This window comes from Macrotis lagotis, chromosome X (genome assembly GCF_037893015.1).
Source record: "Macrotis lagotis isolate mMagLag1 chromosome X, bilby.v1.9.chrom.fasta, whole genome shotgun sequence".
NCBI lineage: Eukaryota > Metazoa > Chordata > Mammalia > Peramelemorphia > Peramelidae > Macrotis > Macrotis lagotis.
In genome coordinates, this window is record NC_133666.1 from 143,692,332 (window position 1) to 143,707,177 (window position 14,846).

The window sequence follows — 14,846 nt, forward strand, 5'->3', positions numbered from 1 at the left end:
CACTTCCCAAGGGAAAAATGTCACCTTTAAGTAAAGGTGACAGATTCAGTAAACTTAAGTTTTAATTAATTCTTATGTCAGATATGAAGGTTTGGAGACTTCAAGTTAGGAAGTAGTTGTTTTCAAGCTCTGCAGTTATTACAGGGGCCCTCCTCTAGAGTCAGTGTATCTAATAATCACATTGTTTGCTATTTCATTTCTGAAGATGACCATGACATCAGGGAGGTGATGCTATGACAAGCACGAGAACTGAATTTGATTGAAAGAATGCTGTGCTAAGTCACTAGTTTCACTTTCTCCTCCAGAGCCATTTGGGTCCAGTGGTCAGATATGGATGACAGGAGATGGTCCTGGATGGAAGGCAATCAGAGTTAAGTGACTTGCCTGAGGTCACAAAGCTAGTAAGTGTTAAATGTCTCAGGCTGGATTTGAACTCATGTCCTCCTGATTTTAGGACCAGGGCTCTATCCATTGTACCACACATTGCTTAAACCTGGCTAGTCTGCAATCACGAGTTCTTGCTGAAGAAATGGGAAAGTGATTCAAGACAGATCAGAGTTAGTATCTAAGAATCAACCCTGGCATCTGTTTATTCTGGGGAATAGAGAAACAAGAATCCCATAATCAAAGGAAGCAGTACTTTGTGATTTCATATGCCTGCAGCAACAATGATAACTTCCTATCCTCACCTCCATATTTGGTTCCATCTGCAGTTAAGGCATTGAGAGAAAGATTGGTTTGGATATAGCCAGGGCAGATTACAGTCACTTCAACTTCATGCTGTTCCACCTCGGCCCTTAGGCAGTCAAAGAATGCTTGGGTTGCATGCTTGGAGGCTGCATCTGCAAAACATGGCCACATAAGGAACACACAAAGGGAAGAAAATATTGACCCTAAAACAGATAACTTCATTCTTTATGTATTCAGAGCATTCTTTATGTATTTCAGAGCAGAAATTGCTCACTTAGTACAAAAATGTACCCATCTCAGCTTCTCAACTGAAGTGATTGTGAACCACTGCTCCAGAGGCACTGAGGAGGAACATGGTACCCATAAACAAATAACCTAAAATATGGTTTAAGTATATAAATGGGAGATTCTCAATTGAAATCCAGGGTTCTCTAAAACACAGCCAGGAATATAGAAATAAATATGGCTACAAAGTCAAATGAAGGAAGTTAAACAGTTATTCATTCACTGCACTGGGTTGTATTCTTCAGACCATTCTTGGAAGAGTTCTTTTTTTTGAGAAAATAGCATGGTTTGGCGAAAAGAATGCTGTACTTGGAGTGTTAAACTGGAGTCTTGGGATCTCAATTCAAATGCCAACTTTCATCTCCTGCCTTTCTGATCTTGGGGCCCAGACTCTTTGGTTCTATGCAGCTTAAGACAGACCTGATTCAAGGTTTCTTGGTATAGGACCTGGGTATGGCTAGGGAGGGATTTGCGTCTCTATCATTATTTCTATGGATCTGGTCTAGTTTTAACAATTTTAGGAACTGGTTTATTTCTGGGGCTCCCCAAAGATCTGGATTATTAAGTGCCAAACCCAAATTAGGCATCAAGGTTATACATCCAATTAACCTGAATCCTGCCAAGGGATGCCAGAACCAATCTGGGCTCCCTCCCTAGTATTCTTGGGCCTGGGATTTCTCTATAGATAATTAGAGTTTTAAAGAGCTGTGGAGTCCTAGTAGATAGCATCCTTAAATCTAGTTAGTTCCAATCTAATCTCAAGAGATCTTGACGACATTTAGTAAAGCAATGGTAAACATGTCTTATTTGTTTCAATTCTATGATAGGTGAAGACAAAACCAATGGAATGAGGTAAAAGTGAAAATACATCAAAATTAAATGACTAATTTTTTAGGAGAGAACTTAGAATGGTTCCATGACAATAGAGAATTATAACAAAATCTCAATTCAAATGCCACCCCTCTCATCTCCTGCCTTTCTAATCTTGGGACCTAGTCTCTCTGGATCTATACAGCTGAAGACTTGATTCAGGATTTCCTGGGGTAGGAACCAGGGATGGCTGGGGAAGAATTTGTTCCTCTCATCAGTATTAAAGAGAATTAAAACAAAATGGTGGATAAAAGGAGAAAAATACCATTTTTTTTATCACATTTTCAATTTGGATTTTTCTGGATATATCATGCTATTGAATTTCATATTTACTTAATTAAATATTTGTAACCTTCCTTTTAAACATTTTTTCAAGAATACTCATTACTGTTCTTTGCTTTTCCTTTAGTTGACTGGTTCACAGGTTGAAGCATGCAGAACTTTGAATAGGACTTTTTAGATTTCAATAAAGGATTTGAGGAAATACTCACATGCTGATCTGAAAGGAATACTGATTTTACCCTGAATGCTGCTAATCACAACAATGTGTCCTTGTTTCTTCTCTATCATGGAGGGCAGAATTGCTAAAGAAGGAGGAAAAAACCTTAACATAACAGATCACAATCACAGGAAGCAAAATGCTTCACAAAAACAGTCATGTTAAACAGATAAAGCTCACCAGAACATTTATTTAATTTATTGGGCTCTTACTGCAGCAAGGCATTCTTTTTAGACCTCTCTAATCTATTCAAGGTCTCATTCGCCAAGGGCTAGCTGTTCCAAACCCTTTCAAATCTCCTCAAGCCAATCAGTGGCACCCCTCTTCCCATACCTTTTCAGCTGAGACCTTGTCTCATACTTCACCAAAAAAAAATGAAGACATTAAATCTCTTTATGCTCCTCTTCATCTCATATTCCTAAATCATCCTATTCTATTTTTTTCTTTCCAATCTGATGAATAAAGTGTCCTTTCTACTTGACAAGGCCAAACCACCTATATGCACTCTAGACCCCATCCCATCTTCTCTACACATTGCCAACATCACCCCCATTATTTTATTAAGTTTCAATATCTATGTACTGGTTCCTTTCCTGTCGCCTATAAATACAACTTTGTCTCCCCCTTCTTTAAAAAAAAATTTGATATCATTTGACAATTCTTCCTAGTTTTGTGTCATTTTATATCTGCTCTCACCTATGGTTAACCTCTTTAAGAAAGGCACCATTAGGGAGCAGCTAGGTGGTGCAATAGATATAGCACTGGCCCTGGAGTCAGGAGGACCTGAGTTCAAATCCGACCTCAGACAACAATTGCCTAGCTGTGTGACCTTGGGCAAGTTTTAGCCCCATTGCCTTAAATAAAAATTTTTTAAAAAGGTACCACTTCTTCTCTCATTCAATTCTTAACTCTTCAATCTGACTTTCAGCTTCATCATTTCACTAAAACTTCTCTCCAAAGTTACCAACTGACAAATTTAATGGTCTTCATACTAATTTTTTTACTTATTTGTAGCCTTTGACACTTTTATCTTCTGGAGACTGTTTCCTCTGTAATACAGATGATTCCTGGATTCTAATCCAATACTATTCTTTCTCCTCAGTTCTAGTCTCATATCACTTAACCGCCTTTGAGATCTTGAACTAATCTAAAAATGTCCCAAAACAGAACTCCTCTTTCCTACCAGATTCCTTTCCCTATCATCCCTCTTTCTATCAGTCAATTATTTATTAAGCACCTAGTCTGTGCCAGACCCTGTGCTAAGTACTGAGGACACAAAGGAAAGGTCACAAGAGAGCTCCCCAGGAGCTCACAATCTGGTGAGAAAGATCAACACAGAATATACCCAAGCAAGTTCTTTGCAGACTCACTCAGACTCCACTATCCAGTCTGTGTCCAGGCTAGTTTCTGCCTTCACAACATCCCTCTCTTAGATTCCCCCTCTTGTCATTAACACAAATGCTTACTGGGTTGTCTCTCTATTCCAAACCCCCCTCTACTCAGCTGCCAAAGTGATATTTCCACAAAGTACAGGATTGATCATACTGACCCTGGCCTCCTCAATAAACTCCAGTGGCTCCCTATTACCTCCAAGGTCTACAAAATCTCTCACTTTTAAGTCCTTCAAATCCTTGCCTCTCCCTCTTCTTATACTTTGTGCAAGGATACTGGTTTCCTGCTGTTCCTTGAACTCAATATCTCCTTTCCTAACAGGGTCATTTCTTAGGTTATCTCCCAGTTCTAGAATCCTCTGCCTCCTGGTAGCTCTAGCTTTAAGAAACTCAAATCTCATCTTTTGCAGATGGCCTTTCCCAGACATTTTCCCTCACATTACCTCCATTGACCATCTCCTCCTCATTCCACCCTACTACCACTTCGAGTGCCTTCTCTATGAGTTTAACTTCTGTTTACACTGCATAATTGATATATGTGTAATGAGGTTGGGGTTTTTGGGGCATGTTGTTTTCTCCCATTAGAACAGGAGATAAAGGGTAGGTACTTTGTTTTTGTCCTTTTTTATGTCTGTTAAAAGATTAGGGTGACAAGTGGTCTTGAGACCACAATGACAGTCTCCCCACTGAGGGAGGCTACTGGAGCTCAAAGAATCTATATATAGAAATCACTGGTGTGATATTAGGTCAGATGGTCTTGAGGCAATCATGATAGTCTCCCCTCAATGAAGGCTGTAAACTTATAGAACATACTTGCAGAAAAATTCTGACTAATATTTTTGAAAAACATAGCTATGTTCTCTAAATGATATGCTTATTTTTCTTTTTTTCTTTTTTAAATTTCTTTTTATTAAAGATATTATTTGAGTTTTACAATTTCCCCCAATCTTACTTCCCTCCCCCCACGGAAAGCAATCTGTCAGTCTTTACTTTGTTTCCATGTTGTACCTTGATCCATATTGAGTGTGATGAGAAAGAAATCATATCCTTAAAGTAGAAACAAGAAGTCTAAGAGATTAGACAATAAGATATTTGTTTTTTTTCTAAATTAAAGGGAATAGTCCTTGAACTTTGTTCAAACTCCACATCTCCTTATCTGGATACAGATGGCACTCTCCTTTGCATACAGCCCCAAATTGTTCCTGCTTGTTGCACTGATGGAATGAGTGAATCCTTTAAGGTTGATCATCCCCCCATGTTGCTGTTAGGATGTACAGTGTTTTTCTGGTTCTGCTCATCTCACTCAGCATCAGTTCATACAAATCCTTCCAGGCTTCCCTGAATTCCCATCCCTCCTGGTTTCTAATAGAACAATAGTGTTCCATGACATACATATACCACAGTTTGCTAAGCCATTCCCCAATTGAAGGACATTTACTGGATTTCCAATTCTTTGCCACCACAAACAGGGCTGCTATAAATATTTTTGTACAAGTGATGTTTTTACCCTTATTCATCATCTCTTCAGGATATAGACCCAGTAGTGGTATTGCTGGGTCAAAGGGTATGCACATTTTTGTTGCCCTTTGGGCGTAGTTCCAAATAGCTCTCCAGAAGGGTTGGATGAGTTCACAGCTCCATCAACAGTGTAATAGTGTCCCAGATTTCCCACAACCCTTCCAACAATGATCATTATCCTTTCTGGTCATATTGGCCAATCTGAGAGGTGTGAGGTGGTACCTCAGAGAAGCTTTAATTTGCATTTCTCTAATAATTAATGATTTAGAGCATTTTTTCATATGGCTATAGATTGCTTTGATCTCCTCATCTGCAAATTGCCTTTGCATATCCTTTGACCATTTGTCAATTGGGGAATGGCTTTTTGTTTTAAAAATATGACTCAGTTCTCTGTATATTTTAGAAATGAGTCCTTTGTCAGAATCATTAGTTGTAAAGATTGTTTCCCAGTTTACTACATTTCTTTTAATCTTGGTTACATTGGTTTTATCTGTGCAAAAGCTTTTTAATTTAATGTAATTGAAATCATCTAGTTGGATTTTGGTGATGTTCTCCAACTCTTCCTCAGTCATAAACTGCTCCCCTTTCCATAGATCTGACAGGTAAACTAGTCCTTGATCTTCTAATTTGCTTATAGTACTGTTTTTTATGTCTAAGTCCTGTAGCCATTTGGATCTTATCTTGGTAAAGGGTGTGAGGTGTTGGTCTAATCTAAGTTTCTTCCATACTAACTTCCAATTATCCCAGCAGTTTTTATCAAAGAGGGAGTTTTTATCCCAATGGCTGGACTCTTTGGGTTTATCAAACAGCAGATTACTATAATCATCTCTTGCTACTGCACCTAGTCTATTCCACTGGTCCACTACTCTATTTCTTAGCCAATACCAAACAGTTTTGATGACTGATGCTTTATAATGTAATTTTAGATCAAGGTAGGGCTAAGCCACCTTCTTTTGGACTTTTTTTCATTAAATATGCTTATTTTTCTCCTGATAACAAATCCCTAAAATGACATTTTGCCATGACCTCTGATATGCAAATCAGTTGCAAGGGGACTCCCCACAGAAGAATTCTTTCTCAATGGAACCCCACCTTCGTGTTCAGTGGAGCTATGTCTCCATGTTCCCCATACAGCACTGTCCTTACATAGTTACACTCTATGTTAGCATGTGTATGTCCCCTTTTCTTCTCTCCCTTTCTCTGCCTTCCCCATTGTTTACAATAAAGCTTTGCACTGAATTGATTTTTCACTGTTTTACATGCTGACCTTAGCATCTGAACTCCCCAAGGAATTGTTTTCTCCATTGTACTTCCTTACACATAAATTGAGTCTCTAGATAAGGATTCAATCTACTGACAACTTTACCTACACAAAAGGAAGTATGACACTGTGAGCCAATTATAGAAAGCAAAGATCAATAGAGGATCCTTACATCTTTCCAGGAAGGATTTCCCTTATGCCAAATGACTATCATAAAATAACTACTGAAAATAATGCAAAAGCTTTATAGCAAGAAATGGGGAAGAAAGGGCAAGGAACAGAGGGGGAAAAAAGAGGACTACCATGATGGTCTCTAGACCATCAAGCCTAATCTCATACCAGTGCCTTCCATGTCTAGAGTCAATGAGCCATAGTCTCCCTTAAAAGGACACTATCATAATGGTCTCAAGACCACCAGACTCAATCTTGTAACAGTAACCTCACTGTTTAACACAGTGCCTGGCACCTAATAGTGTTTAATCAGTTTGTGTTGAATGACTAACAGAGTATATGTGAAAATTGTAGCTTCCTAAAGAGTGAATGTAGATTGTCTCATTTATCTACATATCTCCCAAATAATCTTTTGCTCATAAACAGCACAAAGAAAATAGCAGTTCATGATCCAACCTTGGATTTATGCCCAAAGGGCAATAAAAATGTGCTTACCCTTTGATCCAGCAATACCACTAACTGGGTCTGTATCCTGAAGAGATCATGAAACAGGGTAAAAATCTCACATGTACAAAAATATTCAATAGCTTCTCTGTTTGTAGTGGCAAAGAAATGGAAACAGAGGCCCATCAACTGGGGAAAGGCTAAACAAATGATGGTATATGGACAAGATTTGATACTATTGTTCTTTAAAAACCTGGAAATGGGACGGCTAGGTGGCACAGTGGATAGAGCACTGGCCCTGGAGTCAAGAGTACCCGAGTTCAAATCCAGCCTCAGAAACTTAATAATTACCTAGCTGTGCGGCCTTGGGCAAGCCACTTAATGCCACTGCCTTGCAAAATAAATAAATGAATAAATAAATAAATAAACCCTCCAAAAAACCTGTAAAGACTTGTATGAATTGATGCTGAGTTAGATGAATAGAACCATAAGAACATTATACACACTAGTAACATGGGGTCATGATCAACCATGATGGACTTCTCCATTTCAGTAGCACAATAACTGAAAACAATTTTAAGGGACTTGTGATCGAAGGTATCATCTCTATGTAGAGAAGGACTGTGGAATTTAAATGAAGACCAAAGCTTATCATATTCAATTTTTAAAGCTGTCTTATATATTATGACATTTTGTTCTCTCTAATGTTTTTTCTTTCTCTTAGATTTCATTCTTATTTCACAACACAATATCAATCTATGTTTAGCATGTTTACAAGTATAAAGCCTATAGCATATTGCTTTCTGTCAGGGGAGGGGGAAGAGAAGGGAGAAAAATGGTAAAACTCAAAACCTTGCAAAAAAAAATGATTAGTGGAAACTACCATTGTATTTAGTTGGAAAAACAAATAAAATAAAAAAAAAAACAGGTGTTCTATGAAGGAATGAGTGACAATTTTAATTGATAAATTCAATGCCCCATCCCCTTTTTAATGAAATTAATAGCAAACATCACTTAAGTTAAAAGCTGTGCTTGCTAAGTTCATTCATGAGAATGTAGAATAAGACCTGGGCATGAAAACTCTAGTTCCTATACCAAAGGAGATTTTGACTAATAACAATTCACGCTAAAAAGGAAAACAGTAGCAAATGGAACTAAAATCTGAGGGAGTTTCTTGACATGAAGCTATAAGCCAGAGATAGCAAAATCTGGACAAATGAAATAAGTAGTAATAAATAAGTAGTAATCAAACTATTAAGAAAATAAACATTTTAATGTATGTAATGGGTAAGAAAGGCAGATAGAAGGTGACTGAACAAGGGTTCAAGTTAACCAAACTCCAAAATGACATTCCTCTATTTAAAAGAAATTCATTGTCACTGTACCTTTTGTTAAGGCAACTGGACCGAAGTAGTTTGTCTCCATCACTTTTTTGTCCACCTCCAGGGCAGTATCCATTATCGAGCCTCGATAGCTGATTCCTGCATTATTGATTAATATGTCCACATGACCAGTGTATTTTAGGATTTCATTTGCTGCAGGGACTATTGTGTCAGAATCAGCAAGGTCAAAGACTACAATATGAGGTTCGTGTGTCTAAATTTGAACAAACAAAACAGTAATACAATTCAGTTTCTGAGCAACAATCATTTGATCAACATATTTATGTTTTGCAGAATTATTAAAGATTCAAACATTTTGAAAAGTCTAAAGATGGCCAATCTAATCTTTGACTAGAAGGATACCTGGAGGGGGACAGCTACATAGCATAATGGATAGAGAACTGGCCCTGGAGTCAGGAAGACCTGAGTTCAAATGTGGCCTCAGACATTTAATAACTGCCTAGATGTGTGACCTTGGGCAAGTCACTTATATAAAATTAAAAAAAAGTAAGTTACCTAGAATCTCAGAAGATGTACTGACCTGGTATAAAATCAACCAGGTTATACTCATCTTCATGATATTTTTTCTTTTTTTTGCAAGACAATGGGGTTAAGTTGCTTGCCCAAGACCACACAGTAACTAGATAATTATTAAGTGTCTGAGGCCAGATTTGAACTCAGGTACTCCTGACTCCAGGGCCAGTGCTCTATCCACTGTACCACCTAGCTGCCCCTATCTTCATGATTTTTAAAGCATTGCTTGCGTGGAATACTTCAACCTCATATGAGTTTTTCAGCTTGAAATCATTCACACTGAATTATTGTCATCTAAAGATTATAAGATAGGAAACTTCTTAGCAGTGAACTCTAGAATTTCATTACTTGTCTATCTTGCAAGTACACCGGTCATTCTGGAATAACTAAGATCTGTTAGTTCCAATAGGACCAGTATTCAAACCCAAAAGACACATTATAAAAGAACCACAAGTACAAAACTATAGCAGCTCTTTTTGTAGGTCACAAAGAATTGGAAATTGAGGGAATGCTCATTAGCCGGGGAATGACTGAACAAATTGTGATATATCAATGTGAAGGAGTAGTAGTGTTCTGTAAAAAAGTTCACAAATGGGCAGGACTTCAGAAAAGCCTGGAAAGCTTTGCAGGAACTGATGCTAAGTGAAATGAACAGAGCCAGGAGAACATTTTATGCATTAACAGCAACATGTGAGATGAACCAACAATGCTGGCCTCAGCTCCTCTAAACAGTTCAGTGATCAAGGACAATCCTAAAGACTCCTGATGGAAAATGTCATCCAAATTCAGATTATGGAGTTTGAATGTAGAGTAAAGCATACTATATTCACTTTTTTTTGCAAGGCAATGGGGTTAAATGGCTTGCCCAAGATCACACAGTAACTAGGTAATTATTAAGTGTCTGAGGCCGGATTTGAACTTAGGTACTCCTGACTCTAGGGCCAGTGCTCTATCCACTGCACCACCTAACTGCTCCCTATATTCACTTTTTAAAAAAATGTTTTTTCTTTCTTTCTCATAGTTCCCCCCCCCCTTTAGTTCTAATTCTTCTTTCACAACATGACTACTATGAACTGCATTAAACATGATTGTACATGTACAACCTATATCAGATAACTCACTGTCCTGGGGAGGGTAGAGAAAAGGGAGGGTAGTAGAAAAATGCTGAACTCAAAAGCTTACAAAAAGATAAATGTTGAAAACTATCTTTGCTTATAACTTAAAAAAATAAAATAACATTAAAAAAAACCACTACATTATAAGGCACCTACAAGTCACCCCAAGGAGATTTCTTTTCATTCTCTAATTCTTTATATTCATTATATTCTGAATTTATTTAGGAGATGAAAAGTTAACTACTAATAAAGTCAACTTTTAATTAATCAGAGACTGATTATTCAGGTAATGGATTCCCGAAGATCTTGGTTGTTACAAAACCTACTGGTTGGCTACCTTTTGATCACAGTTATTAGCTCTTTGGAACTCATGTACATTGATTTTATTATGGTAAGTAACTGATGAAAAACTGGTATAAGAAGGGCTATTTGAGAGCTGGTTAAAATATAATAGGGATACAGGCATATGTATGACTAAGTCAAAGTATGTTTTAAACTATATATGGCAAGAATTAATTGATGACAGTGAAGGGATAATGATAGATTGACAAATGCAGGAACTAATACAGTTCTACAAGTTGTGATGGATGATTATGGAAAGTAAAGAATATGTACAGGAGGGACAGGCAGTAACCTTGTTTCGTTGAACCATAGAATCAAGGTTACGCATCATATGAAATTAGTCCACATCAGAAGGGTGACAGACTGTGGAGAGCTTTACAGTGCCAGTCCAGTGGACTTTAAAGTGTGGCAATGAGGAATGATAGGATTTGTTTTAGAGGAGTTAATATAGGATGGATTGGTGGGTAAAAGAGAAGGTGAGGAAATCAGTTAGGATGCTATTGTGATAGTCTATATGTGGTAATGAGGGCCTGTAATGGGATAATGCTAGCAGAAAGGCTCTGACAGTTATTGAATGACATTGAGAAAGTAGAGCAGACAGAACTGGGTAACTGATTAGATGAAGGAAGGGAAGGAAAGGAAGTAAAGAAAATGCAGAAGTTTCATCCTTATGTGGCTGCCATTAAGAGAAATAGAATAGTCAGAAGAAAGAATAGGACTGGGAAGAAAGAAAATAAGTTACACAATAAAAATATGATGATTATTTATACAATAAGGTACAATGTGGGAGGAAGCCAAAACAGAAAAGTTCCATACAGAAACTATTAAGATATTGCACAGGTGTAGGATGCTGAACAACACATTTAGCATTGAACAAATATTTACTGAAGGTCTACTACAAATAATACAATGTTTTAAGTACTAGGAGAGAGGCAAAAATGAAGAAAAGTTCCTCTGCTTTCAAGGAAAGATTCTTTCCTCTCCATGAACCTTCCAGACTAAATACCCAAATCAGAGATATTTCTCTATATGAATTTCTACTCTGGGCCCTTTTCTGCCCTTTGGTGACTGTCTCTCTAGGAATATTATTACAGGAAAGTCCAGCCTTACTTCATTTTATTCTCTCCTTTTTAGCCAACAGGCTTTCCTTCTGCTCCTCCCTTCCCCTCCAGTTTTAAACCATGATCAAATAAATTCTGCTACAATTCCTGGATGGTGTCAATTTATTCTCAGATGCCTCCTTACTCCATATGCTGCCTGTTTTTCCCATTAGGGTTAAGTTCTTTGAGGGCCAGGACAGTCTTTGTATCCTCAGCAATAAGCTATAGGTTGGCACGTTGTTTGTACTTAATTAATGATTTTTCATTCGTTCAAGAAGCTTACAATCTACAAGGTGCAATGACATATTCAAATAATTACAAAACAAATAAGAATATGAGAGGTCCATCCATTAAAAACCTCCTCCTAGAATACCATCTGTATCCAGAGAAAGAATTGTGGAGTTTGAACAAAGACCAAAGACAATTACCTTTAATTAAAAAAAAAAGTTATCTTATTATGTAATCTTGCTATCTCTTATAGTTTGTCTCTTCCTTAAGGATATGATTTCTTTCTCAACACATTCAATTTTGATCAATGTATAGCATGGAAACAATGTAAAGACTATTAGACTGCCTTTTGTGGGGGGTAGGGGGAGGGAAGCAGGAGTAGGGGGAAAAACTGTAAAATAAAAAATTAAATAAATAAATTGGGGGGGAATCCCACTTCCTCCTAAGGCTCAATGCAACTTGAAGGTAACTGCATGATTAGCTTCAAAAGTTAATAAAAGGCAGATAGCACTCAGTAGTCAAAAAGATTAAAAAAAAAAAGCAGGAGCTTTCTAGTTTTCCAAAACTGGAAAGGTAGAAAGGACAGGCTTGGCAGTAGACCAGGTATCTATTTTTTAGGGACAAAGGAAAGGAGGGAGTGAGGAAGGAAGGAAGGAAACTTTTACTAAATCTCTCCTATATACTATATTATTATATTATGGAACTATACCAGGCATTTTACAAATATTATCTCATTTAGTTCTTAACAACTTTGAAAGATTGCTACTATCATCCCTATGTTCCCGATGAGGTAAGAGGCAGACAAAGCTTAGGTAATTTCCGAGGGTCACATAGATAAGTATTTAAAAGCTGGATTTAAACTCAGGTCTTACTGACTCTAGGTTCAGACTTCTATTCTCTATGCCACTAGAAGTTCAGCCATAGTCTGATGAGTAATCCATATTCTAGGAGAACAAATTTCAAAAGGATTATAAAAAGGATAAGAAGAAACCTATAGTCTAGTTCTTTAGGGGAACAAAACCCAGAAAAAAATGGAAAGCTCTCAAGAATGAAATTTTTTTTTTTATTAAAGATATTATTTGAGTTTTACAATTTTCCCCCCAATCTTACTTCCCTCCCCCCTCCCCCATGAAAAGAAATCTGTCAGTCTTTACTTTGATTCCATGTTGTATATTGATCCAAATTGAGTGTGAGAGAGAAATCATATCCTTAAGGAAGAGACAAGATCAGACAATAAGATATCTAAGAACAAATTTTTGAAGAAACAAAGAGTAATAATTGATGAGATAGAAAAAGAAGAATTTTTTAATGGAATCACTGTGAAGAGCTAGAACTCAGATTCAATACTGATTAAAAAAAAGGAAAATAAATAGAAAAACAAGTTCTCAAAACAAAGAAATATAAGCTATGAATAGCCATATGAAAAAACTTTTAAAAACTAGAGAAATGAGAATGAAAACAACTCTGGTGTAAGGGCTTGCCCAGTCCTTTTCAGGGCTGCTCATTTACCTTTGGTGTCCACCTGATTCACCAGTTTTCACCTGAGGTTCTAAGTAGCTGTGGTGACCACAACCTTTCATGGCAGAAAGCTAAACCAGGTTGTGGGACAACTGAGAAGCCTCAAACTTGTTGGTGGATTAGGGGAATATCTACCTCAAGCATATGAAATGGATGGATGCCAACAATTTGTTCCAATAGTCAAGCTGTTGAAGACACCATGGTCATTCACTGCAACCCTGATCACTGCAAGTCATCTTGACTTTTGTCCTGCTACTGGACTTTGATGACTCAGGAAGAAAGAGAAAGACCGATGACTATGCAATTCTACCTTACTTAAATCTAATTCACATATAAGACATCACTTTATGATGTCACTGGTCCTTTTCAAAAACTAAGGACAAACAACAACAGCAGCCTAAGGAAGGGACGGGGTGCTCAAATGAGCATCAGTAAGCCTTAGTTCATGGGTTTCTTGTTTATTTTTAAACTTCTTTTGGATTCTGAGTATCCTACCTGAAGTTATTTTATCTTTAAGCACATTATTTCTGTTTTGGAGATGTGAGAGGTCATAGGATTCAGAGAAAATAATCTAGTCCTTCATTCTATTAATGAGAAAGAGAGAAATTTACTGGGGAAAATGGAAATGGGAGGTAAAACGAGGAAATTATTTCACATAAAAGAAGCAAGAAAAAGCTTTTACAGTAGAGTGGAAGAGGGAGAAGGTGGCAGAGAGTGAGTGAGCCTTACTCTCAACAGAATAAGCTCAGAGAGGGAATAATATACACACTCAATTGAGTATAGAAATCTATTTTACCCTAAAGGAAAGTAGGAGAGGAAAGGGATGGAGAAAGGGGGTGAAGGGTAGTAGGTGATGGGAGGGGGTAGTCAGGAGGGACAGGGTAGAATGGAGAGAATAAATGAGGGGGTGGGAATAGGATGGAGGGAAATACAGTTAGCAATAGTAACTGTGGGAAAAAAATTTCTCTGATAAAGACTTCATCCCTCAAACATAGATAACACAGTTAAATTTATAAAAATAAGAGCCATTCCCCAAATGATAAATGATCAAGAGGTATGAACAGTTTTCAGAGGAGGTTATCATTGCATTCTCAGTATTGACAGGATAAATGTGGGTTGCAATAATTCTGAGATACTACTTTATGCCTACTGAAATGGCTAATAGAACAGATGGACAAAATGATAAATGTTGGAAGGGATGTAGGAAAATTGAGACATTGATGGAGATGGAAGAGCTGTGACATAATTCAATAGTTATGAGGAGCAATTTGGAACTATGCCCAAAGGGCCTAAAAACCATGCCCATCATTTGGCCTAGCACCACTGCTAGGTCTGTATTCCAGAAGAGATGAAATATGGGAAGAAAAGAACCTTTATGTATAGGGATATTTATAGCAGCTCTTTTCGAGTGGTAGAGAGCTAGAGTTGAGGGAATGCCATTGGTTGGGGAATGGCTGAAGACATTTTAGTATGTGACTGAAATGAAATGCAGTTCTGC

At 37.4% G+C, this 14,846-nt stretch overlaps 1 protein-coding gene across 5 annotated transcripts in view; it reads right to left on the bottom strand.

Moving 5' to 3' along the window:
* DHRS7B (dehydrogenase/reductase 7B) overlaps nt 1–14,846 on the bottom strand; it is an 81,705-nt gene that overhangs the window by 11,210 nt on the left and 55,649 nt on the right. For all 5 annotated transcript variants that reach the window (XM_074204848.1, XM_074204844.1, XM_074204846.1 and 2 more), the window contains 3 exons: nt 8,515–8,725; nt 2,337–2,429; nt 690–842 (listed from right to left, as the gene is read on the bottom strand). In XM_074204848.1, the coding sequence (XP_074060949.1) occupies nt 690–842; nt 2,337–2,429; nt 8,515–8,725 (457 nt within the window). The remainder of the gene's footprint in view (nt 1–689; nt 843–2,336; nt 2,430–8,514; nt 8,726–14,846) is intronic.